General features: G+C 41.5%; 4 protein-coding genes across 9 annotated transcripts; 2 read left to right on the top strand and 2 right to left on the bottom strand.

Annotated features, from left to right (window-relative positions):
* Positions 1 to 289: 289 nt before the first annotated feature.
* Positions 290 to 2,990, top strand: psmd9 (proteasome 26S subunit, non-ATPase 9). Its single transcript, XM_076099098.1, has 6 exons — positions 290 to 455; positions 578 to 677; positions 1,927 to 2,132; positions 2,267 to 2,368; positions 2,557 to 2,645; positions 2,947 to 2,990. Exons 1-6 carry the CDS (start codon positions 330 to 332, stop codon positions 2,972 to 2,974), a joined length of 651 nt encoding a protein of 216 aa, XP_075955213.1. The 5' UTR covers positions 290 to 329; the 3' UTR covers positions 2,975 to 2,990.
* A 761-nt stretch (positions 2,991 to 3,751) lies between these two features.
* On the bottom strand, positions 3,752 to 7,317 carry gtf2h3 (general transcription factor IIH, polypeptide 3). Of its 2 annotated transcripts, XM_076099096.1 has the most exons (13): positions 7,044 to 7,317; positions 6,872 to 6,951; positions 6,667 to 6,773; positions 5,803 to 5,945; positions 5,523 to 5,585; positions 5,367 to 5,396; positions 5,255 to 5,283; positions 5,097 to 5,171; positions 4,949 to 5,002; positions 4,801 to 4,869; positions 4,585 to 4,720; positions 4,426 to 4,462; positions 3,752 to 4,286 (listed from the first exon to the last, which is right to left on the bottom strand). In XM_076099096.1, exons 1-13 carry the CDS (start codon positions 7,051 to 7,053, stop codon positions 4,217 to 4,219), a joined length of 903 nt encoding a protein of 300 aa, XP_075955211.1. In that variant the 5' UTR covers positions 7,054 to 7,317; the 3' UTR covers positions 3,752 to 4,216. The 2 variants fall into 2 exon arrangements, with proteins under 2 accessions (XP_075955211.1, XP_075955212.1); XM_076099097.1 differs by lacking the exon at positions 7,044 to 7,317 and having other exon boundaries at positions 6,667 to 6,768.
* A 517-nt stretch (positions 7,318 to 7,834) lies between these two features.
* On the bottom strand, positions 7,835 to 10,606 carry LOC142957348 (Rieske domain-containing protein-like). 5 transcript variants are annotated; one of them, XM_076099100.1, is made up of 4 exons: positions 9,611 to 10,606; positions 9,160 to 9,405; positions 8,923 to 8,957; positions 7,835 to 8,725 (listed from the first exon to the last, which is right to left on the bottom strand). In XM_076099100.1, exons 2-4 carry the CDS (start codon positions 9,377 to 9,379, stop codon positions 8,435 to 8,437), a joined length of 546 nt encoding a protein of 181 aa, XP_075955215.1. In that variant the 5' UTR covers positions 9,380 to 9,405; positions 9,611 to 10,606; the 3' UTR covers positions 7,835 to 8,434. The 5 variants fall into 5 exon arrangements, with proteins under 5 accessions (XP_075955215.1, XP_075955218.1, XP_075955217.1 ...); XM_076099103.1 differs by having other exon boundaries at positions 10,184 to 10,606; XM_076099102.1 differs by having other exon boundaries at positions 10,252 to 10,605.
* Positions 10,607 to 12,017: 1,411 nt separating this feature from the next.
* LOC142957345 (kinesin-like protein KIF24) lies at positions 12,018 to 22,667 on the top strand. Its single transcript, XM_076099094.1, has 13 exons — positions 12,018 to 12,354; positions 12,441 to 13,154; positions 13,473 to 13,635; positions 14,241 to 14,338; positions 14,494 to 14,709; positions 14,958 to 15,045; positions 16,020 to 16,141; positions 16,314 to 16,419; positions 16,597 to 16,668; positions 16,809 to 16,918; positions 17,193 to 17,438; positions 20,261 to 20,354; positions 20,461 to 22,667. Exons 1-13 carry the CDS (start codon positions 12,296 to 12,298, stop codon positions 20,617 to 20,619), a joined length of 2,247 nt encoding a protein of 748 aa, XP_075955209.1. The 5' UTR covers positions 12,018 to 12,295; the 3' UTR covers positions 20,620 to 22,667.
* The last annotated feature ends 207 nt before the right edge of the window (positions 22,668 to 22,874 follow it).

Below are 22,874 nucleotides of genomic sequence, written 5' to 3'. Positions count from 1 at the left end.
AATTGCAATATATAGGAGAGCATACCTACTTCCTGTAACCTACCCATCTACCTTGTAAGTACGACCACTTATAGTTCTAGTCAATTGCTTTTATTATTTGTTTGTCTCCCATGCAGGAACTACATACTTACTGTGAACATCCTCTACATTAATAATATCCTCTTGTAAACGAAATAGAAAAAGCTCGATTTCGTGTAATTTCATTTTTTTTCATCGACCAGCTGGGGGCAGTAAAGTGCGTACACTGACGTAAACCTTCCACAAAGAAGACGGCGAAGAAGAACACCACCTATGACGTTGGAGGTTAGGTCCCGGATGTACGTGCAACCATGAAGATGACGGGAGAAAACAGTGCTGGAAAGTCGGAAACAACAATGGATGATGTAAAAAACCTCGTTAAAACGAAAGATGAAATTGAAGAACAGATAAAGGCTTATTACGACGTGTTGGAAGACGTAAGTCTGTTAGTGAGGCGCACACGCTGCTCAAAGCTAACCCACGGATACAGCCATTAACTTACAGTGTTAATGTAGTAAACATGGCGTTCTCTAACGTTCACGTTACTTCATGTTTACAGCAAGGGGTCGGAGTAGAAGGTGTCCTGGTGGACGCAGAGGGCTTCCCCCGAGCAGATGTTAATGTCTACCAGATCAGGACAGCGAGACACAGTATTTCATGTAAGCAGCGGCGTGGTGGTTGTTTCTAGTGCTTTCTCTGGTAGTAGGGGACATCTGAGGAACGTTGTCTGTTATTCAACGTCCAGTTACCACGTGTTCACCCTCTATGTGGCATTACTTTTTATTTTGGGGGGTAAAAAATATTTCACCACATTTTGGAAATGGACACAAGAACATATTATGAGCGAGACGAACATGATCAGGCAGTTAGGGTCGTTTGAGAGACAATGAGGAGGTCAGGGGTCAGTGTGTGTGTGTGTGTGTGTGTGTGTGTGTGTCACATCTGGAAAGACCCTGATGTTCTGGGTAAGCATTGTAGAAAGCATAGTGGGGTGTTCTCCACCAGGATAGGCGTGGAACCTCCGCCACTTCTTCATCTTCCTCTTTATCCACTGACTCAGTGTCATTCAGCAGACAAACATTCTCCTATAAGAAAGCAGGAAGCACACATTTGAATGTGTCATTTACCCTTCTTCGTCTACTGACATGCATGCAAACAAACAGACTCACACACACACACGTTACTCTGCTGACTGACACCTGACCTCCTAATTGTCTGTCAAACGATCCTAACTGCCTGATCATGTTCCTTGCTCTCATATTATGTTGCTGTGTCCATTTCTGTAATTATCAATAGATAGTAAAGTAAAAACAATAACTATTGTCATAATTATCATCTCCACACTATAGCAGGGTATTGCCTGATCATAAGTGGTCGAGCTGCACAATGTTGAGCAAGAACAAAATAAGTCTCTAGACAATCAAACATACTTCTTTACAAAATAATGTGCATGCATACATTTTTTTAAATGAATATATTTCAATTTAAACATGTTGAAAAGCCAGAGTGAACTTACCAATTCGTGGCACTGTGTCCTGTGCAGCTTTGCTTCCTGGAAAGAGTGCTTCACTCCCAAACAAAAGGTCACACCCACTTCATCCCCTCGTTTCATTGGACACAGACATGTCTGGTGATAGTATTTATACTGTTTTAAAGTTAAAAACAATTAAAAGGGAGGTGTGAGGTCCAAAAAGGGAGTGATATTTTCCCACATAATGTATATATGTGACACCAAAATGTAGTAGTTTACACGTTGAACTAAAACAATTAACGATTTTCTGATCATTTCTTTATCTAAATGTAAATGTTTATCAAGACAGTTTAAAATATAGTATGTCATTATATCAACTTAAGACTGTCTGCTGCTAATGATTATTATTATGTTCGAGGTACTGCTTTGTCTTTCAGGCCTGCAGAACGATCACAAGGCCATCATGGAGGAGATAGAAGAAGCCCTACACAGGCTGCATGCTCGGGAGAAGGCCAAGCGGGAACAGGATGGAGCTGGAGACCAGGAGGAGGCGACGGAGGAGGCGATGGAGCAACAGGTCACTCTTCCCCCACCCTTTGCACGGGTGGATGCTGTGACACAAGGCTCACCGGCCTGTGGAGCTGTGAGTGATGTGTGGAATACGCTTTTGTACCTGATAGTTGTTTCAGATAAACCATCAGAATTAGTTGAGATTTAATTGAAACGTACTTGTTTTTGTTCCAGAGACAATAGTAAATGTGTCGTTTCTTTCATAAGGGCCTCCGGGTTGGTGATGAAGTCATCGAGTTTGGTTCTGTGAACACGGAGAACTTTCAGAACCTCCAGAATATTGCTTCTGTGGTTCAACACAGTGAAGGTGTAAGTTCCTGACATCATTTACACCTTTTGTTTTTCATTCCTATCAGACCTTTTGTGAGAATTAGAAGAGATATTCTGGTAATCGCCTTTTATATCCATTTTTTTTCACATTGCCCAGCCATGGGTTACCTTTTGTAACACACACTTAATACCTGTGGCATAAACTGCAATATCATGTCTTTTTACAGAAGCCATTACGCGTCACAGTCATCCGGGACGGCCAGAAAGCTCAGATGAGCCTGACTCCACAGCGATGGTCAGGCAGAGGTCTGCTGGGGTGAGTGCTACAGACACTATCCAAGTCATGTATATGGATTGGCACACATATATATATATATATATTAGTAAAGAGTCTAGTTGATACGCTGATATTGAGAAACAAAGAAAGCTGTGAAGCCCACAGGAACAAATCTGCTGAAAAGCTCCTAGTGAGCTGGGCAAATATGTCTCTCTTGCATATATATTTACTTTGACTAGCGGCAGTGATTTTCATCAGTGCACCACATCAGATGCATGATTGGCAGGTGTTACGTGGTTCACATCAGTCACTAGTCTGTTCTTGTTTTTTTTTTCTTCAGATGCAACATTGTTCCAATCCAGCAATGATCAACATGACATTATGCAGAATTTCAATTGTGAACCCCTTCCTCGTCTCATGTGACCCCTGGATGCTTTCAAGCTGACTTTGTACACACTGCAGACATTTCTCACCCGTTTAATTTCTCTATATTTTAAACTGGTACTATTTTCTTTATAGAAGGGCAGACTTCAGAATGGTGTAGATGAAAATAAAGTGTCACTATTGAAGAGGCCATGCTGAGTTTATTGAATAACAGCTGAATAAGCAATGCTACATTCAACTACACCGATTAAAATCTTGTATGTTCGAACAATTAAATGTTTCTCTCAGGAGCATGCTTTCACTCATTGCAATTATTGCAATTCATCTTTACCTAGTGTGCGATTACCACCAGAGATACAAAGGCTTAATTTAGGATATCATTACAAAGTGGACAGACACTGAAAATCAATGATTGGAGACTTTGTAAAATATGAACGTTGCTACAATCATCAATGAAATCTTATTTTCAACTCTTGGATAAAACATGATCCATCTTGTTATGCAAGAGCAGCAAATCAGGAAATCTTGGTAAGATGATGGATCATTACGCCAAAATAATTACCACTTTAATTCACATATACTTCTACTTACTTGCATGTTATTTTGTTTTGAGTGAACTTGAAAACATGTTCTTGGTTTAATGCAGCTTTTCACTGAACTCATTCAGTCAAATGTTTCCACCTCCACACGTCATTTAGCTAAAAGACTGAATCTGCACAGCTATGTATGTTAAAAAGTCAAACGACAACGGCAAACAAAAGGTGTGACAAACATTTCTAAGAACATGTTTTATTTTTTTATAAAATCAATTTAAAAAAAAGCAATAACTCCATTTACATCAGGCTGAGTGAATTATCTTTACTGAACATAAACAGCTGAACTTCTGTTCAGTTGTTTCGATCAATATGAACAAAACAATCACATAAATTTAGACTCATGAGAGAATGTTGAATACATACGTGTAGTTGCACACGTTACATATCTGCATGTGCACTTATTGACTCAACTTTTCTGGAAAAACTATTTGTTTCTACAAAGAAGAAATATTTGACCTGTAGAGATGAACTTGAATCTCTTGACATGAGACAGGAACTATTATTTTGAGAACAGTTAAGTAATCAGCCTACGTATGTGACGCTTGTTACAAATATATACACCAAACAAAATGGTATAATCTGCTCATCAAAAAAGGGAAACAAACTAAATTCACTACATTAGCGTAACAATCAGGAAGGCTGCTTGAGTTTCTTCTTTTTTGGCTTGACCATGTGTGGGAGTTGGATTTTGAAGGCAGTCCTAAAAAGAAAATATTTTCGATATTAGTGCAGACAAAGTGAAGATTAAATCACATTGTTTACATGCTGTACATCTGGAATCACACAGTGTTCAGAGGAAAGAGGTTTTCTATACAGTATATATTATTTCAAAGACTTACTCGCACGTTGTGCAGATGGGGCTGAAGTTGCAGAATACTTGAATGACAGAAGACGGGACAAAGCGTCACCACAAAAACATACTGTAGCTGCAGCTTTTGCCAGTAATTTAAAGATTGAAGTTATGCATTTCTTTCTTTTTAACTGGGGATCGAGCTTACTTGACAGACAGACTGAGCACACATAACCGATCTCAATGAGGTTACGGTGGCAGAAACATGCAGCTCTGTAGTCCACGTGTGCAGACGGTGGCAGCACCAGCTGTGAACGCTGATCAGAGTCCGGCAGGAACACCCACTGTCCACAAAACACCGTCGTCAACACACAGCAGCTGCAACATACTCTCAGAAATGTGAACATCTGTATTGCACTCTCACCAAAAGGTATTGTGCCAGGGCAACTTTCTGTGGTATCTTGAGGTACAATCCTCCAGTTATATCGCAAGCCTACAAAACAAACATCGAAAAGGTAAAAAATATGAAACTACAGTATTGTCAATGTCCTAACAAAGTCATAAAAATATACCTGCTGAAGGAGACCTGAGTCTGAGTCCAACACACAGGCATCGATCAGGATGTTCTGTTTGAAAATACAAAACAAATTGATTTAGAATTTAAAAAATATCAGTTATTAAAAAAGTAAACGGGACAGAAAACAGGATCAGTGATTGTACCTGCTTTTGGGCAGCGAAAATGACATTCATGAAGTTCATGTACTGGCGGGGGCAGTCCTCGGCTGCTTTTATTACCTAACGGATAAAACACAGAGGCCGTGTTCAAAGTCACGCAATAAAATAAAAGCACTCGTGAAATTAGACCATTCAGAGCTTACCAATATTCTTGATTTTATCTCCTGTCCAGCTGAAAAAAGAAAAGGCAACATTAATAAGTATTGAAGGGACCCATAAAGAGCATCATTAAGCTTATTAAAAACATTTTACTACCTTCAAACTCCTTTGAGACCCTGTTAACATCTGAATATTAAAGGATTAAGGAATTTGCAGAACACCTCCCCCTCTCCGTCACCCACACTCATTGCTGTGTACAGAATGTCATAAATGACACAACTGTTCATAGTGTTGTTGTTATTTAAAGGATACAGCAGAGAGCTTTGGCAAGGGTTCCAGCCAACAAAGTATCAGTTGAATTTCCCCTCACTTCAGCTGTAATCACATAAGACGCATTGTACATTTTAAGGAGTCACTCATACTCTACACAGCTTCATTAAACACCTGAAAATAAAGCTAGAAATACAACACATTAACTGCAAACACAGCTACCAAACGTTCGGGTATGTTGAGAAAGCCCATGTACTTAAATCTACTGTACTGTATGTATTTGATGTACATTTTACCCACACAGAAAAAGACTTGTACTTACTTTTTGACATTACCTTCCTGATCTCTTCAGCAATAAGGTTATTCGCGACTGACAGGAGTTCATACTTTCCATCCCCACTGGAGTATGCATCATCCCCACCGCTGTCCCCCGCTCTCCAGCTCTTCCCGGGATACAGAAAGTGACTGAAACAAAGTAAGTTAGAGAGATGTGCATAAAATACAAGTGACAGGAGCAAAGCATTACGTTCTTCAAGACAGTCGGACATTCAATCCTAGAAAGGGACAGTGGCGGAAGAAGTACTCCTACCGTAGTAAGTAAAAGTACCAATACAGCAATGTAGAAATACTTCACTACGTAAGAAATAGTGAATAAGTAAAAGTGCTGCTTCTGCAGATAAATGGCCCATAAGTGATACGATTATAAATGGCAGTCTTTGATTGTTAATGCATTAATTTGTCAGCAGTAAACACTGTTGGGTAGTGCAGACCTTAGTGGTCGAGCACCATTCAAAAGGGCCACAACATCAATCTGTGAGGCTGTGAGGGGATTTTTGGGGTAGGAAATAAGAAAAGAGCGTTCCGCTGCACAAGTGTGTTCATTTATGGACTTTGGCCTGAATCTTTATTTTTTGTGAAATACTAAATACAAATTATAATTGACATGACACCATCTGAGAGGTTTAAAGATGAACTCTCTGGTGTGTGTTGCTAACAACTCCAGACCTCTGAAATGTGACAAGGGGCCCCAACTAGACACTGTTTTCTGTTTGTGAGGGGCCATGAGCCGAAAACAAACCAAAGTCGTGTCATTTATGAGCTCTTGTTTGTTGTTGTTGTTGTCCCCCCCCATCACCTCAGTAACTGTAATACGTCTTCACCACAGGAAACTGCTCTATCAGGTTACCTGTCCTCACAGTGGCTGGCGATGACGGCCAGCTTGTTCGTCCTGCCCATGGCCAGGTGGGAGTTGCCCAAAACCATCACTGCATCCAGACACTTCGACAAGCTGAACTGAGAGGAGACAAGAGGACAGTGGACGGTGTTGTTTAGCCGCAGCCACATTAAAAAAAACCTACAATCTGAAAACCGTCCACAGAAAGACTTCACACCTCTGTCTCACGTTGAGCTTGCTGCCCCCACCACACCGGGTTTACGTCCACGACGATGACCAGCAAATTGATTTCTTCCTCTGAGGAAATGTTGGAAACAATTAAACTGTACCGTTACAAAACTGTGAAATAACTTTATTATCTGCATCATTCGGACTAAAGCGAGACGTACCTGATGCCATCACGGCAAAGATACTTGAAACCAAGAGAGACCAAAAAGTGATAACTGTTGTTGTCCTGGAGCTTTATCTTCTGTTAGCTTCCATCTTTGATTCGAAAGTTTAAACACTATCCAAAAACGATGCACACTTCAAGGTCTGGATAATCTGGCAATTTATTATTCAGTAAACACTGACACTTGTGAAAAATAAAGCTAGTTCCGTTGATAGTGACCCACAACAGTAGCACGCTGCTGCTATGTTGTTCTTCTTCTACTGCTCATATTGGTATCACGTGGTGCACTGCTGCCACCTAGCGGCCGTTGCGCTGTGGCGTACATTCACATCCACGGTACACCCACACATTTGTTTTCACTCACTTAGCCTGATAAGAACTGATTAGAAACATTCAGATATCTTATGTTGATAGTCATGCATTCAAAATCGGAGGTAAGTAAATGAACAGAAGTATTATCAGCAAAATGTACTTTAAGTATGAAAAGTAAGTATTTGTGATGCAGACAAACAACCACTGTGATTGTGATATTCATCATTGATTGTAGTTACCAAAACAATGATGTGGAAGTAGCATTTTACTGTTGTAGTTGGTCAAGTTTGAGGTAATTTGGACTACTATGTACTGTTGGGTAGTTTCATATACCAATGCTTCATATTTTACAAGCTGATCTAATGTTTTCGTTGTAAAATCAGCATCGTAATTATCTATAATTTTACACTTTTGTTGAACTGTGTTTAGAAGAACTTAGCTGTGTATATAATGACAAATGACACAATAGCATCATAATAAGTCTCATATAATTTATTGTGACAATGGAACATAAAAATAATCATCCTTTTTGTCTCCCAAAAATAAACAGTTTATTTGAACCATTTAATAATTAGAAACCACAATATTCTGTAGCAGACGAAGTTCAGTGTAAAAAAAACTCTAATTCTAAAAGACATTTCTAAATCATACCTACTGATTTGTTCAATGTCTTCAGTTATGTTTTCTGATCTTGCTAAAACAAACGGTGTCCATCAGAGCAAGAGCACAGGAACAGTAAACAGCACAAAACTCTAAGGATGTCCAATTGAAGCACAAAAATCAGCACTGAAATGACACACACCCTGCAACTGCAGATATATATGTATAATATATATATATATATATATATATCTTACTACAGGGATTCATACATTATACGTCATAGATTGACTCATATAAACCTTACAGGCTTATTGGCTCACACACTTGGTCACAGTTTTTTGATAATTATTATTGTGACAAACGGATTCTGAAGGGGTTTGATATGCTTTCCAATGAAATACAACAAAACTTCTCACATTGTCCTTAAAGCATTTCAGTATTTGTGGTTGAGTCATCAATCATCTGAGAGTCTGGTTATTTCTTGGCCATGGGTTTTGGCTGGGCCTTGAGTAAGTCAGTCCTATATCTCTCAGTCTGGTAGACGTCTGACTCTATGGCCTCACTAGAGTCGTTCAGTGTTGCGTATACATTCCCGTTGACCTCAGTGAGCTTGTGAATCCTCTGTTTGACACCCTTGGAGCACCAGTGTGTTCTCAGGGGTTTGGCTGTAGGATCATCCACAGCTTGGTAAAGCCCTTCCCCTTCTGCTAGTGTGATCTTGTACTTGTGCCACGGACACACGATACACAGCCGCCCATTAAACTCCTGATGTTGGCACAGCATGAAGGTGATAAGAGAGATAAGACTGTGGCAGCTATAGAGGAAGTCTTATGAGAAAACTTTTAAAATATATTTTTTATACACAGGAAAGATTGAACAAGGGCATTGCAACAAACTGACACAAAATATTACAAGCATTAAATGGCTACTTTACTGCAATAAAATAAAAAATAAAAACTTACCTCAATGTCTCCATACTGTAATGCACCACCTGAATCTGTCAGTGGAAAAACAAGTGTCCTTATAGGCCTCAGCGTGATGAGCCATTGCAGAAATTAAATTCCACACTTGAAAATATAATATGACAATAAATGAAATCATCTTTCTAAATTTGTCAACAGGACACCAACTAAAGGTGAGGACAGGCTGTACAATTATAGCTTCCTGCATATGTCAACACCAACACACACTGAGCTTACGGTAGCAGCGTGTGTCCATTGCATGAAGCTGCCCCTGGTGGTGCAGAACCAGTATATCTCTGCATCCATTCACCATCTTGGTCACGCGCCCGGCCTTGACAATGTCCTCCTTCTTCCCGATGAAGTGGGAGGCAGGTGGAGGTAAGGAGGAGGAGGAAGAAGAGGGAGGGGGAGTGGAGGAAGAAGAGGAATTCTGAGAAGTCTCTTCCTCAGAAGACATGTTGATGACTTCTTACAGCAGGTTTCCTGGTATGAATAAGAATATAATTCAAAATTAATTTTAGTTGTGAGGACATGATTAATAGCAAAATAGATAGTAATGAATGTTGTTTTCATGCAAACCTATTAGACTCAATTCACTTGCAATGCAATTCACATGAAAAGAACAAGGCACAGGTTTTGTGTTTGTCCAAATAATATTTCTGTCACTGAACCGGGTTAAGATGCTGACCTGTGAATCCCAATCGGTTATACACTGATGAACAGAAAATACAAAATGTTGCTGAAAGGTGTTCCAGATGAACATATGCTTCTTTCAATTCCTCCACTTTTATTTTGGAGATGAGATGCTGCATGATTATTTAAAAAGTTAAGGAGAGGAGGAAAGAAACACACTGTCAGTTTTAGGTGCACCAATATATTTCTTAAAGGTAGTCATTTACAAACAGCAACCCTTAATTTATCATAAACAAATGTGAGTTAGTGATTGAGATACAAAAAAAAGAGGGAGAGAGGGGGAAGAAAGATAAATACCAAGAAACGTTTTATTCATCAGAATTTGTTTCATATTGCGGTCCACGAACTTTTTCACTATAGCGATATTCCAGATTATCTGGGGCGCACTCTGTGTTTCTCCTGGGATAGACTTGTTTAAAGCTCCTGCAACCTGCAACCTGCAATCTCTATCTTCCTCCCCAGTCTAAATGTTTCTTTTCATTGAAAGCTTGTAAAGCTTTTTCGAACAATTCGGAAAGTAAGCAATAAGCAATGCACGAGTAGTTTCCTCTTTAATGCGGCTTCTTACGTGTTAATAATTAAGTACCCGTTCATGTCCTAATAATGTACCTGCATTACATGTTTATTTGGACATACATCAAATAAAAAAAATGCAAACCAAACGTCGTCTGCGTTTTAAGTGAGCCATGTGTCAGAGCAGTCTGGTTTGAGGAAGAGCCAATGTTGTGTGTTACGTCCAATGTTGTCCCCAGTGAAACAAGGTCTGATGAACGAGATTCCATGGCGTCCTTCCCCTTTATGACTCAACATTATTTAATAACTAAATTGCCATCTGAGAGTTTGCCAAGAATGCACAAGGTATGCATGAATGCATTTGCTGGTGAGGTATAGGCTGTAATATATAGTTAAAGTAGGCCTATAAAGTTTACCAATATACTATATAGGGTTATCGCAGAGACCTGGGACCCATGAGGGTAAATGATGAAGATAATACAACAAATAAAACTGCTATTGTACTGTTATTACTATTAACGTGACATCTTAACAGATTGTTTTTATCTTTATTTTTCTTAGGGTAAACCAAATTGTCAGCTTAAAATGTATTGTAATGCACAGAGCATGGGTGTAGCCATGTTGTCTATACATGCTCTATATGCAATACTTTAGCTAAAGAATATAATAGCTAAATAGCTAAAAAAAATAGCTAAATAAATAACAATAATAATCCATGTGTTTTATCATTAATGAGCCCATAAAATATATGTCTATTAGTAGTCCATTGCTCTCCATACAGTCTGTTGTAAAGCCAGTGGGGCAAATATCCTAATGGTTTAGTCTGAGAAGGCTTTTTGTCTTAGCAGGGTTGTTGGTGGGCATTAAGCCCTCTAAGGGATTATATCTCTTTCATGCTGAAGTGAGCGTAATTTGACCGGCTGTCCTTCTGAAACCAGATATAATTTCGCAACCTAACTTCTGCCACCCGTGGGTCTGCCAATCAAGACCTGTCTGTGCAGCTTGAAAATAAAGCGCCGTCCTCACGCCGTTTTCGTCGCTATGGAGACCTACTTTGTGTACGGAAATAGTGATACTACTCACGCTGCTAACTTTGTGAAAAATGAATGCATGTTGTCAGTTCCTGCTTGTTCAGATAAACCGTCGTGTTCACTCATTTGTCAAAAGTTGCTTAAGAGTCTGGAGTGGTTAAGGTACGTTTTCTATTTTTTCTTGGCATTTGGAGAAACTCATCAGTTTAACAGTTTGTCATTTCATACATAAAACTATTTGTGAAGCACAAGCACTTCATTATCTAATGATGTAGAATGTTAATTTTTATTTGACAATAATTTCCTTTATTTTGAGGTGTGGGTTTGTTGTTGTAATAACAGACCATCTCTGCTATGGACAGAGATCAACAACCCACTACCCCTTTACTTCATACTCTATGGCTAAGCTGGTCTTAAGTGTAAATTAATACTGCTCTGCGGGTTGTCTTCTTGTAATTTAATTTGCAGAATGAACAGTTGCTGACACTCAAATCCCAACAGGTGTTTGCTGTAAGGACGGTGGCACACCCCGGAGGAAATGTAGACCTCAGAGAGGGGGATGATTTGGCGCAGTGTACTGTTTCATAATATGCATGCATATGAAGGAGGCCTCATTCAAGTGACATAGGGCAGGACTGCTGCCAGCCAATCGACTGTAGTCTTGGAAGCAACAGTTGCATGTCTGTGTCTGCTATATTTACCATATTTGCTAAGACACATACATGTGTGACATGGTTGCACTGTGCTGCCATGGCTCCATCCAGACAAAGTGTCAAATGTCAGCATCATACCAGTGTTGTGCGCTTTGCTTGACACAACAACTGTGCGGCGTGGTAGTAATGCCAGTCTGTGACAGGAATCACTGAGGAAGAGAAAACAGCAAGGCACCCTGTCTTGGAAAAAGCAGTGTATGGTGCTTGTGTAGCTGCGATTCAATTCTGTAGTTGTTGTGAGTTTATTTCTGTTTGTTTAAACTGTTGTCAAATAATTACTCTAGTTGTAGCCTGCGGTCATTTCTTGCATGCCTTTGCTTTGTGTGATTAACCGAAGAAGAGACTAAAGCAACATGTCTGCCACTGCCAGGGTATAAGCGGAGAGAAGTAAAAGAAAAAGAGAGAGAAAAGGAAGGTGAGGAAATGCCACTTTGCCTTTATGAGTGTCTGAGGGCTGTCGGGCTACAGAGTCACTATGCCAGGTAAGCTCACTCACATCACATCCAAACTCACAATTGTCCTGTTCCCTCCTCAGACCATCTTTCTTGCTCTGTTTCCTGTCCTTCAGGTTTACCTCGTTCGGTGTTCATCGTGCAGCCCACCTTTCGGTGCTGACCATGGAGGACTATCCCATCCTGGGAATCCGCTCTATGGAGGACAGGACTCGGCTCTTCCATCTGGTCAAAATGGTGAAAACTCTTGACCTTGAATATGAGGATGATGATGCAGATTACGATGCTGATGGTGGTGATGAAGGCTACCCTGGAGCAGATAGTAGCTTTACTTATGATGGTTGTGTAGATCCTGACGACAATGTATGCGATGATGACGATGAGAAGGGTGCTGCTGTGAGTAAGCTAAATGCAACAAGTTTTTCCAAACCGTCACACGTTCGCAGGCAGCTTGATTTCAGTTGTGAAACCATGGATCATCTGAAGCTATTTTCTTGTCCAGAAGATACTGTTCATGTCTGCACAAGTCATAATAGAAATAATGTGCCAGGCCAGGGCAAAGGATCAGCCATACCTGTGCAGCTTGACACTGGAAGTGGCTGCAAAGGGAAGAACAACCACAGGCCAGATTTCCATAGTAGGTTTAGCAACAAACTAGTTGGGCACAAAGTGAGAAAAGGATTCTCTTGGAAGGAAAAACTCTACACCGAAATAAGCAGTAACATGGCTACTGAACACACGGTTAAGCCAACACCTGTTTATGAATCAAAGAGAACAGCTGGCTACAACTACGGACTACCACTGAGTTCCCCTCCTGCTCCAAACAAAAAGTAAGTGGCAGTGGTTTGTGTTGTCTTCACGGGTAACTCCCTACTTGCAAATTTGCATCTTAGTGAAGACAGCCACAGTATGTTAAATATATTTATTGAATACATGAAAGACATACAAAAAGTAATATAAAGTATCCAAATGGCTACAAAACTTAAGTAAAGGTTTCCTATGCCTGCACAATGTCTTTGTGCAGGCATAGGAAATTCCATTCTTTATGTGGTTGTGTTTCTTCTTTTGCATATGAACATTGTTTCCTTTGCACATGATCATCCTGACTTTAATTGTCTGTAATTGGGGTGTGTGCGTGTGTGTTGCAGGCAACTAGGAGGGCAACGGATCAGTGTGTGTCTGAGGAAAAGACCTCTGACACACAAAGAGTGCAGGAGAGGAGAGGCAGATGTTGTAACAACTCCGAGTGGAGAGTGTGTGATTGTCCATGAAAATAAAGAGGCTGTGGATCTCTCACAGTACAAACTACAGGTAGATATAACGTCTAGAGAGGAGACAATGACAGATCAATGTTTTTTCTGAAATGGTGTTGTATCAATACGGTTGGTACAACTAAAGATAGAAGTGTCTCCAAATAAACACACATTATCATCAAACTATGATGACGTGAGAGTGGCAATCCTTAAGATTTCCATCCTGGTTAACTTAGAATTTCCATTTGAGTAAAAACAAGGGATTTGTGCTCGGTTTAGCAGTATGGAGTCTTTTTGCTAATACATGATGTTTTCAGAATTGTGTGCATATTTCCATTTTTTTTGTGTGTCTACAATGTATAAAAACTGTGAAAAAGCATTTTCCCCCGCGGGAATGTTGCCAGAGACACTTAGTTGGTAATACTGCAAATATGTAAATATTGCAATACTTTCATTAGTGGGCCATAGGCTCTATCCCCTTTGTGTTATTTACTTCGATTGTGACTTAACAGACATTTATTTCAATGAAAATCTGAGTTTGCCACTTTAACTAATGTTTTTCACAATTAAATACTGGAATTATGTATAAGTTCACCTTGTCAGATCATCGTGCTGTTGTTTTGTTTATTTATTGTCTTGCCCCTTCCTCTTTTGTCCCTGCAGCACAAGTTCTACTTTGACCAGGTTTTTGGGGCGGAGAGCTCCAACGAGGATGTGTATCGAAGAACAGCATATCCTCTGGTACTGCACATGCTCAATGGGTAGGTTAGCATTGACCTACCATCCTTTCTTTTCAAATGTACTGAAGTCCAAATGAGTCAATTGTGGGGCTTAATGTACATGCTTTTCTGGCTTTGTGTTTCTACGAATCTGTGCTCTCTAGCTATCTTTATTTGTTCTGTGTGTTTTTCCGTAGAGGTAAGGCCACCTGCTTTGCATATGGCCAGACAGGTGCAGGGAAGACTCACACCATGTTGGGTTCTCCTGTGAGACCAGGGTTGTATGCACTGGCAGTCCGGGACATCTTTGCTTACCTCTCCACCGCTCATATGCACTCACCCTTGCTGGTGTATGTCAGTTTCTTTGAAATCTACTGTGGTCAGCTGTATGACCTGTTGGATCACAGAAAAAGGTGTGTGTTTGTGTTAAAAGAGTTTAAGAATGTTTGAGGTGGAGTTGCTTTTCAAAATAGATGAAAAGATAACCGGATAGCAATTGATCAAAAACAGATGTGTCAGTTTTCCCACAGACATGATACATTTTTGGTAACATCATCATCAAAGTAAACCTCTTCTTATTACTTGGATGTATGAGAAACCTTGATTTTCTGCTTTTTTGATTTCTTCTCTCTCTCTCTCTTTTTATTTCTTCTTTCATTAGGTTGTTTGCCAGGGAGGATGGACAAAAGGTGGTTCACATTGTTGGGCTGCGTGATGTCAGAGTGGACTCAGTCAGCTCACTGTTGGAGGTTTCCCCCTTTCTTTACCATGATCCTCTTGTCCATGCTATGTAGTTAAGAGCTGGATTATGAGACTAAGAATCGTTGTGTTTTTGTTGGCTTAGACCAGTGGTTCTCAAATACGTGAGATTTAAAAAATATGTATTTAAAATTAGCATCCATTCAAAAATCCTTGAAAAATTGTTATTTATTAAATATTCAATAAAATATAAGTGTAAGTTTATAAACTGAATTTTATATTCAGTAGGCTATTCAATTTCATTATCCTAAACAATGCAATCTTCAGTGTTGACAGTTTAATAAATCAGACACTGATGATCTTTTTTTCAACCAAAAATGCTATGTGCTGGTTAGGGGGTACTTGGCTGAAAACATATTTCACAGGGGGTACATCACTGAAAAAAGGTTGAGAACCACTGGCTTAGACTGAGCCCTTCATATATAGGGAGCAGGACCTCTTCCCGGAGTCCGCCATGTAGCACTGCCATGTTTCTGCAGTAGCCCAGAATAGACAAACACAACACTGGCTAGAGAGATGCTTTCGTGTTTTTACATTACCTGAAGGCCACCGTAGTTCTTGTGACATGCTTGTAAAAATAGCAGTAACATGAGTCGCAGAGTGCAAAACAGTGGTACTTCTAGCTGCCCTCTAACTTCCGTTGCAGGTGTTATAATTGTAAGAATGGCCTCTGAGCGAGTCTAACGCCTTTTGAAGATTTCACCGCGGTCTTGGAATGAAGGGAGTGAGCAGAGGGGTATTCACTTGGTTGCATTCTGCAACCACGCAGCTAGATGCCAACAATTCCCACACACTGTGCCTTTAAATCTATATTTGTTGTCACAAGAAACACTTGATTGCATACTTTTAGGTACTTAGAAGTTTTCTTCTGTTGTATTTCCCTAAATATTTCTATGATTTCTTCATTGAACGGTCTCTCTCTTTCCCATGTCTCCGTTCCACATTCTTCATTGCCCTTATAAAGGTGATTTCACAGGGCACAGAAGAGCGCACACAAGGAATGAGTGGCGTGAATCCCCTCTCCTCTCGTTCCCATGCCTTGCTTCAGATTCAGCTAAGAGATACAAACCAGCAGATTGCTGGTAGGTGAGTGACTACATGTGTTTTATTCTATTGTAGGCTTATTATGGTGTACAAACTTTCTGACGGGTTTTCTTTTCTACTCAAAGCACTACTATGGCTATTGTATAGTAGATCAGGTAAGCCCAGTAGTATTAGTGTGAAATGAATGAACTAAGAAAGGTGTTTGTGCCTGTAGAATGTGGTTTGTGGACCTAGCAGGAAGTGAGAGGGCATCAGATACCAAAGAACCAGACAGGCAGAGTCGTATGGAGGGAGCTGAGATCAACCAGAGTCTGTTGGCTGTAAGCTACACACACACACACACACACACACACACACACACACACACACACACACACACACACACACACACATACACACATACAGACACTCACAGATCACACATAAAGTCAAAGATATTGAAGAAGTTATTGAAGGATTTTATATATTTTCTCATTTGTAAGTTTGTTTTTTCTCAGCTCAAAGAATGTATCCGGTCCCTTGATCAAGAGCAGTCCCACACACCTTTCAGACAAAGCAAACTTACTCAGGTACTAAGACTTTTGCCACTGGCTGATTTTTAGTGGTTCTGTTGCGAGTGTGTGTTAGTGATACAATGTGTATTTGATGTTTTTGCCCAGTTTGATCAATAAACTCTCCTGTGTTTTGGACGACATTGCCTCCTTTCTAGGTTTTGAAAGACTCGTTTGTTGGAGACTCAATGACATGCATGATTGCCAACATTTCACCTGGTCACTTGGCAACTGAGCACACACTAAATACACTGAGATACGCCGACCGGTAAGTGTATACAATTAGTGTGCATGGGATATTTGTTGCTGGAAAATCTTTGTTGTTTTTCTTAGAGCCCTAATGGATTTCATTCATCATACTTTAAATCGTGGAAACTTAAAATAGTATAATATTTTAAATACAAAGTTTCTGTTTTCATCTTGGTGCCATTGTTTACAACTTATCCAGTCCTTTTTAAAAAAAATAATTGTATAGTGTTAGGGACTGAAGAGACAATCATCAGTGACTGCTATTTGAGATATTATACTTTGATTTTTCATAGGGTGAAGGAGTTGAGGGGAGAAATAGGCCTGAGAAGAGGAAGAAGGGGCAAGACAATACACTCCCCCAAATGTAACCTGTCCAACAGCAGCAGCAGCAGCGGAGGCAACATTGTTAGCACCAGAGGGAAAAGTCCCCCTAAAAAGCCAAAGTTAGGGCGACAAAGAGAGGATTTTGGCCTCACCACACCTACCACGAGATTGACCGCTGGGGCTTCAATTCTCTGCTCCACACTCAAAAACAGCAGGTGGGGAGAGGAAACAAGTCCAAGCACAAGAAAGGGGATTGGACTTGAACACATTACACCAGTCAGAGGTTTGCTGGGAATAGGTGATACTAGGAAGAGAGCAGGTGGGAGGGAAGGTAGAAGAAGAGAAAGGTATAAAGTAACTGGCTGTGTAGGCCACTCAGATGGTGAAAAACAGGTCATTGCAGGGCTGGTCTTGGGACAAGCAACAGACGAGCAGATTCTCTTGAGGAAGGTACAGAAGGAATCTGGATTCAACCACAGAGAAAAAGATAATCAGCATAGCACTTTGAAAGTGGAAAGAAAGGAGGAAAGAAGACGGATAGAACAGGGAAGACAAGTGGAAAGTAGAGACACAAGTAGTGAAGTAGAAAGGCTAAGAGAAGGAGGTATACAAAAAGGTAATGAAAGGAATAAGGAGAAGGAGAGGCATCTGAGACAGTATCACCAGAAACTGCAGCAGTTTATACCCTCATCAGCTTCTTCATCTGTCCATCTCTTCTCACCCTCTACTTTTTCTTCTTCTAATCAGGCCTCTCTATCTTCTTCTGTCTCTCCATCTTCCTGTTCTTCTCTCCAACACTCTTCCCGCTTCTCAGTTTCTGACCGAATGTATCCGGGTTTGGAAGACGTTTTAGATGCATACAGAGCTAGGGTTGAGATTAGAGCCGATTGTAACAGTAAAAAGTCTTCTTTCTTCCCCAGTGGAGAGATTTGCTTACAAACTGAAACATCCCCAAGCTACAGTAAAAATAAGGATGAGGTTGGTCACGTTGGCTCAGGTGGTGTTGGTGAAAAGCGGAGGTTATCTAGGGAAGGAACTGAGGCAATATTTGGACAAGACAGGGGTAAACACGAGAAGAGGTCACAGAAGGAAACAGGTGAAGGAGAGGTAAGGGTAAGAAGGGAAGAGTGGAGGCCAGCTGGGATGGAAGGAAGAAGAGAGAGGAGGTGGGCTACAACATTAGAGACAGAGCGGGCAAACAGGATGACAGGTGCAATGCCAGCTGATGTTGAGGCCTTAGTGGTGTACAACTGTGACTCAGAAGAGAGGAGAGAAGTGGGTGGGGAAGAAACAGATCCCTCAGATGTCCCAGCTGATGGAGTGTGGAGTACTGAGGAGCGAGAAGGAGCGGATGGCCACGGTTTACCGTTCACCCACAGCAGCATTGACAGCAACAGCCTCTTTAACCACCTTCCAGCTGAGTCATCCCATCAACGAGCTCCAGCAGAACGACCCCTCTCCCCAGCCTGTGAACATACCAACTCACTCCTGACCCCTAATAAACTCAGTGATCTCTCTCTTAAGTTTAATCATACCCGATGCCCCTCAAACATCGCACCTCTGCCATTGCAAAATGCTCAACATGGAGTGCCATCAAGCAGCTATAGAGAGAAGCAACAACGGTTTGCAGCTCACGCCAATAGAACAGACTTTTCAAATTCTCAATCGGCCACATTACCTCTCACTTCTCCCATCACACAGAGTTGTTGTAAAATTTCCACTGATTCCCTTAACATATTATCTGAAAGTCCAGCTTACACAATGGTACACATCCATCAAGAGGTCAAATCCAAAAGGTCTGTTTTACCTCAAGAAGTGATCTCCGTGCTTCCAGTGGACCAACAGACCGCCACAGCCTCCTTCCTCCAAGGGGAACAGAAAAACACCTCACTGTGTCCGCTTGAGATTGAAAGGGGAGAAGATAACAGGAGGGAAGTAGAAAAAGAACGTCTCACATATGAGGAGATGGCGAGGAAAATTTTAGTGGATGAGGACGTGGAATTTCGCTTGTCTTTTTTGGAGCTGCCAAAGGCAAAGACTGCCTGCCCTCTCATCTCTGACACCATGACAGCTACAAGTCACACTGAGCAAATAAAAGGCATGTGTTGTGCCACATATGACCATTGTGGAATAGGTAAATATAAGTTCTGTGTGTGTTTGTGTGTGGACTAACTAGTGCTTAAGAACTAGTATGTGAACTTTTTTTTTTTAAATCTTGTCCAGGTATGATGAAGCCTCCTATCCCTGAGGTTATGCTGGTCTCTCTCCAGGATCAAGAGAACAATCAGAAACCCCAAACTACGCCAGCTATTGACGTCCTGGGCTACATACCTCCTGCATCCCCACTTAAAACCTCTAAATGTGGTTCTACGCAAACTTCTGTCATGCAGTCCATCTCATCCTCTGTCCAGCAGTCTGGAAACACGAGTTCACCCGGTTCACACAATCTAATGACATATGGTGACACTGATGTGCCACCAGATTATGCACGCTATATGCTCAGCAAACTTGCTTTTTCCATTTCAACACCACAGTCAGACAGTGTTTTGGGCCAGTTGAACACAGTGCCAAAACAGTGTCACACAGTACATTCAAATCATCCCAGCAACTCAAACATCTCACTCCAACAAAACGGTCCTATAGAATCAAATAGTCAAGAGAGCACCAGCAATCAGAAAATCACACCCATAATCAATCTGTCTACGCTGGAAGATTTGGATCAAGGGCAGTAAGTACCAGGAATGTCACATTGTTATTTCCATAATCATCCTAAATGAGCATTTGAGAAGCAAGTGCACATCATATTGAGACACCACTAGTATTAATCTACAAATAAGGATAATACCCAACTGTGTTTCGGTGATATTGAAATCTGATCACATGATAACCCTGCAGACATGATACAGAAATCATATTGAACTCGTTGGTGACAGATTTAGAAAACCTGTGGTGTATTTCACGATAATGGAGTAATCACAACCTAGAGCTTATTAGCTTCAATGAGATATTTTGTTTTTCTAATCCAATCCAACTTTAGGTGGTGTGTTGTCCAGGCCCATTGGGAGCAGCTAGAAGAGATGGAAGCTTTATGTCGTAAAGAGGGGACTCTTCTGTGCAAGCAACCTGATATGGTCAGAATTAATCAAAGCCACATTTGTTAGCTCCTTCCTTTTTGTAAACTACATTTTAAAATGAATTTAAATTGTCCCCACTCTTTTTCTCGCTGTCTCTCAACAGGCATTTGGGGAGTATGTCCATAAACTGGTGGATATCATGGAGAGAAAGGCTCACTGTGTCCAGATCATGATAGCTCAGCTGCAGCCATACCTTAAGCCGAGTCATCCTAACCAGCCACACGGCAGGGAAGAAGATAACTACTTGAATTCATTAAGTTGATTACTTAGTATTTTAAATTAGTATTTTTAAGTGTAGCCTACACATTAAAAAATATCAGGTATGCAAAGCTGTGATGTTTATAAGGGCACAATATATTTTTCACTGATAACACTATATTCAATATGCGTCAATATTAGTATTGCTTTTATTTTATAAATGTTCAATTGACTTAAGCTTTAAGAGTTCACTGCTGGACAAATATCACTTGATGTGTGTGACATTAAGATATGTGTTACACAAGGGCACTTGTGGGAAGAGATGTTTTCCCATGTCAGAATCAGAATCAGCTTTATTGGCCATGTGCGTACACATACATGGAATTTGTCTCCGGTTTCCACTCCGCTCTCAATGTACATACAATACACTATTTTACAATAAACAAGGAAAAATATATAAGAATAAAAAAGGGCAGCAAAAAAGTAGAACAGATGTAGGTATAAACATTTAACAGCTATATACAATATAAGTATAAATATATCCCAAAAAAAGTGTATATATATATATATATATATAATACAGTAGTGCAGACAGAGGTAGTAGTGCAATATTATATATTGTTCATGAGAGTGACGGCCAGTGGAAAGAAGCTGTTCCTGTGTCTGGTGGTTTTGGCGTACAGAGCCCTGTAGCACCTACCAGAGGGGAGGAGTTGGAACAGCTTGTGTCCAGGGTGTGAGGGGTCTGCAGTGATCTTTCCTGCCCGTTTCCTGACTCTGGAGGTGAACAAGTCCAGGATGGAGGGCAGGCTGGAACCAATGATCCTCTCTGCAGACCTGACAATCCGTTGCAGTCTGTTCCTGTCCTGTTTAGTATCCGATCCAAACCACACAGTGATGGAAGTACAGAGAACAGACTGGATGATGGCTGAGTAAAACAGGAACAGCAGCTCCTGAGGCAGGTTGAACTTCTTGAGCTGGCGCAGGAAGTGCAACCTCTGCTGTGCCTTTTTCCTGATGGTGTTGATGTTGGGAGCCCACTTCAGGTCCTGGGAGATTGTGGATCCCAGAAACTTGAAGGTCTCCACAGCGGACACAGTGTTGTTGAGTATGGTGAGGGGGGGCAGTGTTGGGGGGCTCCTCCTGAAGTCCACTGTCATCTCCACAGTTTTGAGCCTGTTTAGCTCCAGGTTGTTCTGACCACACCAGAGGACCAGCTGTTCAGCCTCCCGTCTGTACGCAGACTCGTCACCGTCCCTGATGAGACCGATGATCGTTGTGTCGTCTGCGAACTTCAGGAGTTTAACAGACGGGTCCTCTGAGGTGCAGTCGTTAGTGTAGAGGGAGAAGAGCAGTGGGGAGAGCACACATCCCTGGGGGGCGCCAGTGCTGATAGTCCGAATACTGGATGGGATTTTTCCCAGCCTCACCTGCTGCGTCCTGTCAGTCAGGAAGTTAGTGATCCACTGACAGGTGGAGGCTGGCACAGTGAGCTGGGAGAGTTTGGGTTGGAGTATTGCTGGGATGATGGTGTTGAACGCAGAGCTGAAGTCCACAAACAGAGCCCTTGCGTATGTCCCTGGGGAGTCGAGGTGTTGCAGCATGTAGTGTAGTCCCATGTTGACTGCATCATCCACCGACCTGTTTACACGGTAGGCAAACTGCAGGGGGTCCAGCAGGGGTCCTGTGATGTTCTTCAGATGGGTCAACACCAGTCTTTCAAAGGATTTCATGACCACAGACGTCAGGGCGACGGGCCTGTAGTCATTTAATCCTGTGATGGAGGATTTCTTGGGGACCGGGATGATCGTGGAGCGTTTGAAGCAGGAGGGTACTTCACAGAGCTCCAGTGATCGGTTGAAGATCTGTGTGAAGATGGGGGCCAGCTGGTCAGCACAGACTATCAGGCACGAGGGTGACACACCGTCTGGGCCTGGTGCCTTCCTGATCTTCTGTCTGTGGAAGAGCCGACTCACATCCTCTTCGCATATCTCAGTGCCGGTGGGGGGTCGGTTGGGAGAGGTGAGGAGGAGGCAGGGGGAGTAGGTGGTTGTTTGATGATGATGGGGCAGGTGGGGGGTGTGAGAGTCGGCTTATCAAACCTGCAGTAGAAAACGTTCAGGTCGTCAGCCAGTTGGTGATTGGCCTCAGTGTGGGGGGGGGGGGGATGGTCTCCTGTAGTTCATGAGTACATCCAGGCCTCTCCAAACTGACGAGGGGTCGTTGGTTGAAAACTTTTTCTCCAGCTTTTCAGTGTAGCTCCTCTTTGCTACCTTGATCTCCCTCGTCAGTGTGTTTCTGGCCTGGTTGTAAAGGATC

The sequence above is a fragment of the Anarhichas minor genome, unplaced genomic scaffold (assembly GCF_050575085.1).
Source record: "Anarhichas minor isolate MPS153535 unplaced genomic scaffold, ASM5057508v1 ptg000025l, whole genome shotgun sequence".
In the NCBI taxonomy this organism is placed as follows: domain Eukaryota; kingdom Metazoa; phylum Chordata; class Actinopteri; order Perciformes; family Anarhichadidae; genus Anarhichas; species Anarhichas minor.
Note: the sequence above shows the minus strand (reverse complement) of the source record. Positions and strands in the feature narration are given on the sequence as shown.

Bases quoted from the DNA above. Each gene is read 5' to 3' on its own strand.
- LOC142957345 (XM_076099094.1), top strand. From the start codon at position 12,296: ATGCCACTTTGCCTTTATGAGTGTCTGAGGGCTGTCGGGCTACAGAGT. The intron at 14,339-14,493 runs GTAGGTTAGCAT...GTTTTTCCGTAG, and splicing joins GTACTGCACATGCTCAATGG to AGGTAAGGCCACCTGCTTTG. The intron at 16,142-16,313 runs GTGAGTGACTAC...TTGTGCCTGTAG, and splicing joins AACCAGCAGATTGCTGGTAG to AATGTGGTTTGTGGACCTAG.
- gtf2h3 (XM_076099096.1), bottom strand. The intron at 5,397-5,522 runs GTATCCTTTAAA...TTTAATATTCAG, and splicing joins CCTTGCCAAAGCTCTCTGCT to ATGTTAACAGGGTCTCAAAG. The intron at 4,870-4,948 runs GTATATTTTTAT...TTTGTTTTGTAG, and splicing joins ACTCAGGTCTCCTTCAGCAG to GCTTGCGATATAACTGGAGG.
- psmd9 (XM_076099098.1), top strand. From the start codon at position 330: ATGAAGATGACGGGAGAAAACAGTGCTGGAAAGTCGGAAACAACAATG. The intron at 456-577 runs GTAAGTCTGTTA...TCATGTTTACAG, and splicing joins ATTACGACGTGTTGGAAGAC to CAAGGGGTCGGAGTAGAAGG. The intron at 2,646-2,946 runs GTGAGTGCTACA...TTTTTTCTTCAG, and splicing joins TCAGGCAGAGGTCTGCTGGG to ATGCAACATTGTTCCAATCC.
- LOC142957348 (XM_076099100.1), bottom strand. From the start codon at position 9,379: ATGTCTTCTGAGGAAGAGACTTCTCAGAATTCCTCTTCTTCCTCCACT. The intron at 8,958-9,159 runs GTAAGCTCAGTG...TTCCACTGACAG, and splicing joins AATGGACACACGCTGCTACC to ATTCAGGTGGTGCATTACAG. The intron at 8,726-8,922 runs GTAAGTTTTTAT...TGCCAACATCAG, and splicing joins TACAGTATGGAGACATTGAG to GAGTTTAATGGGCGGCTGTG.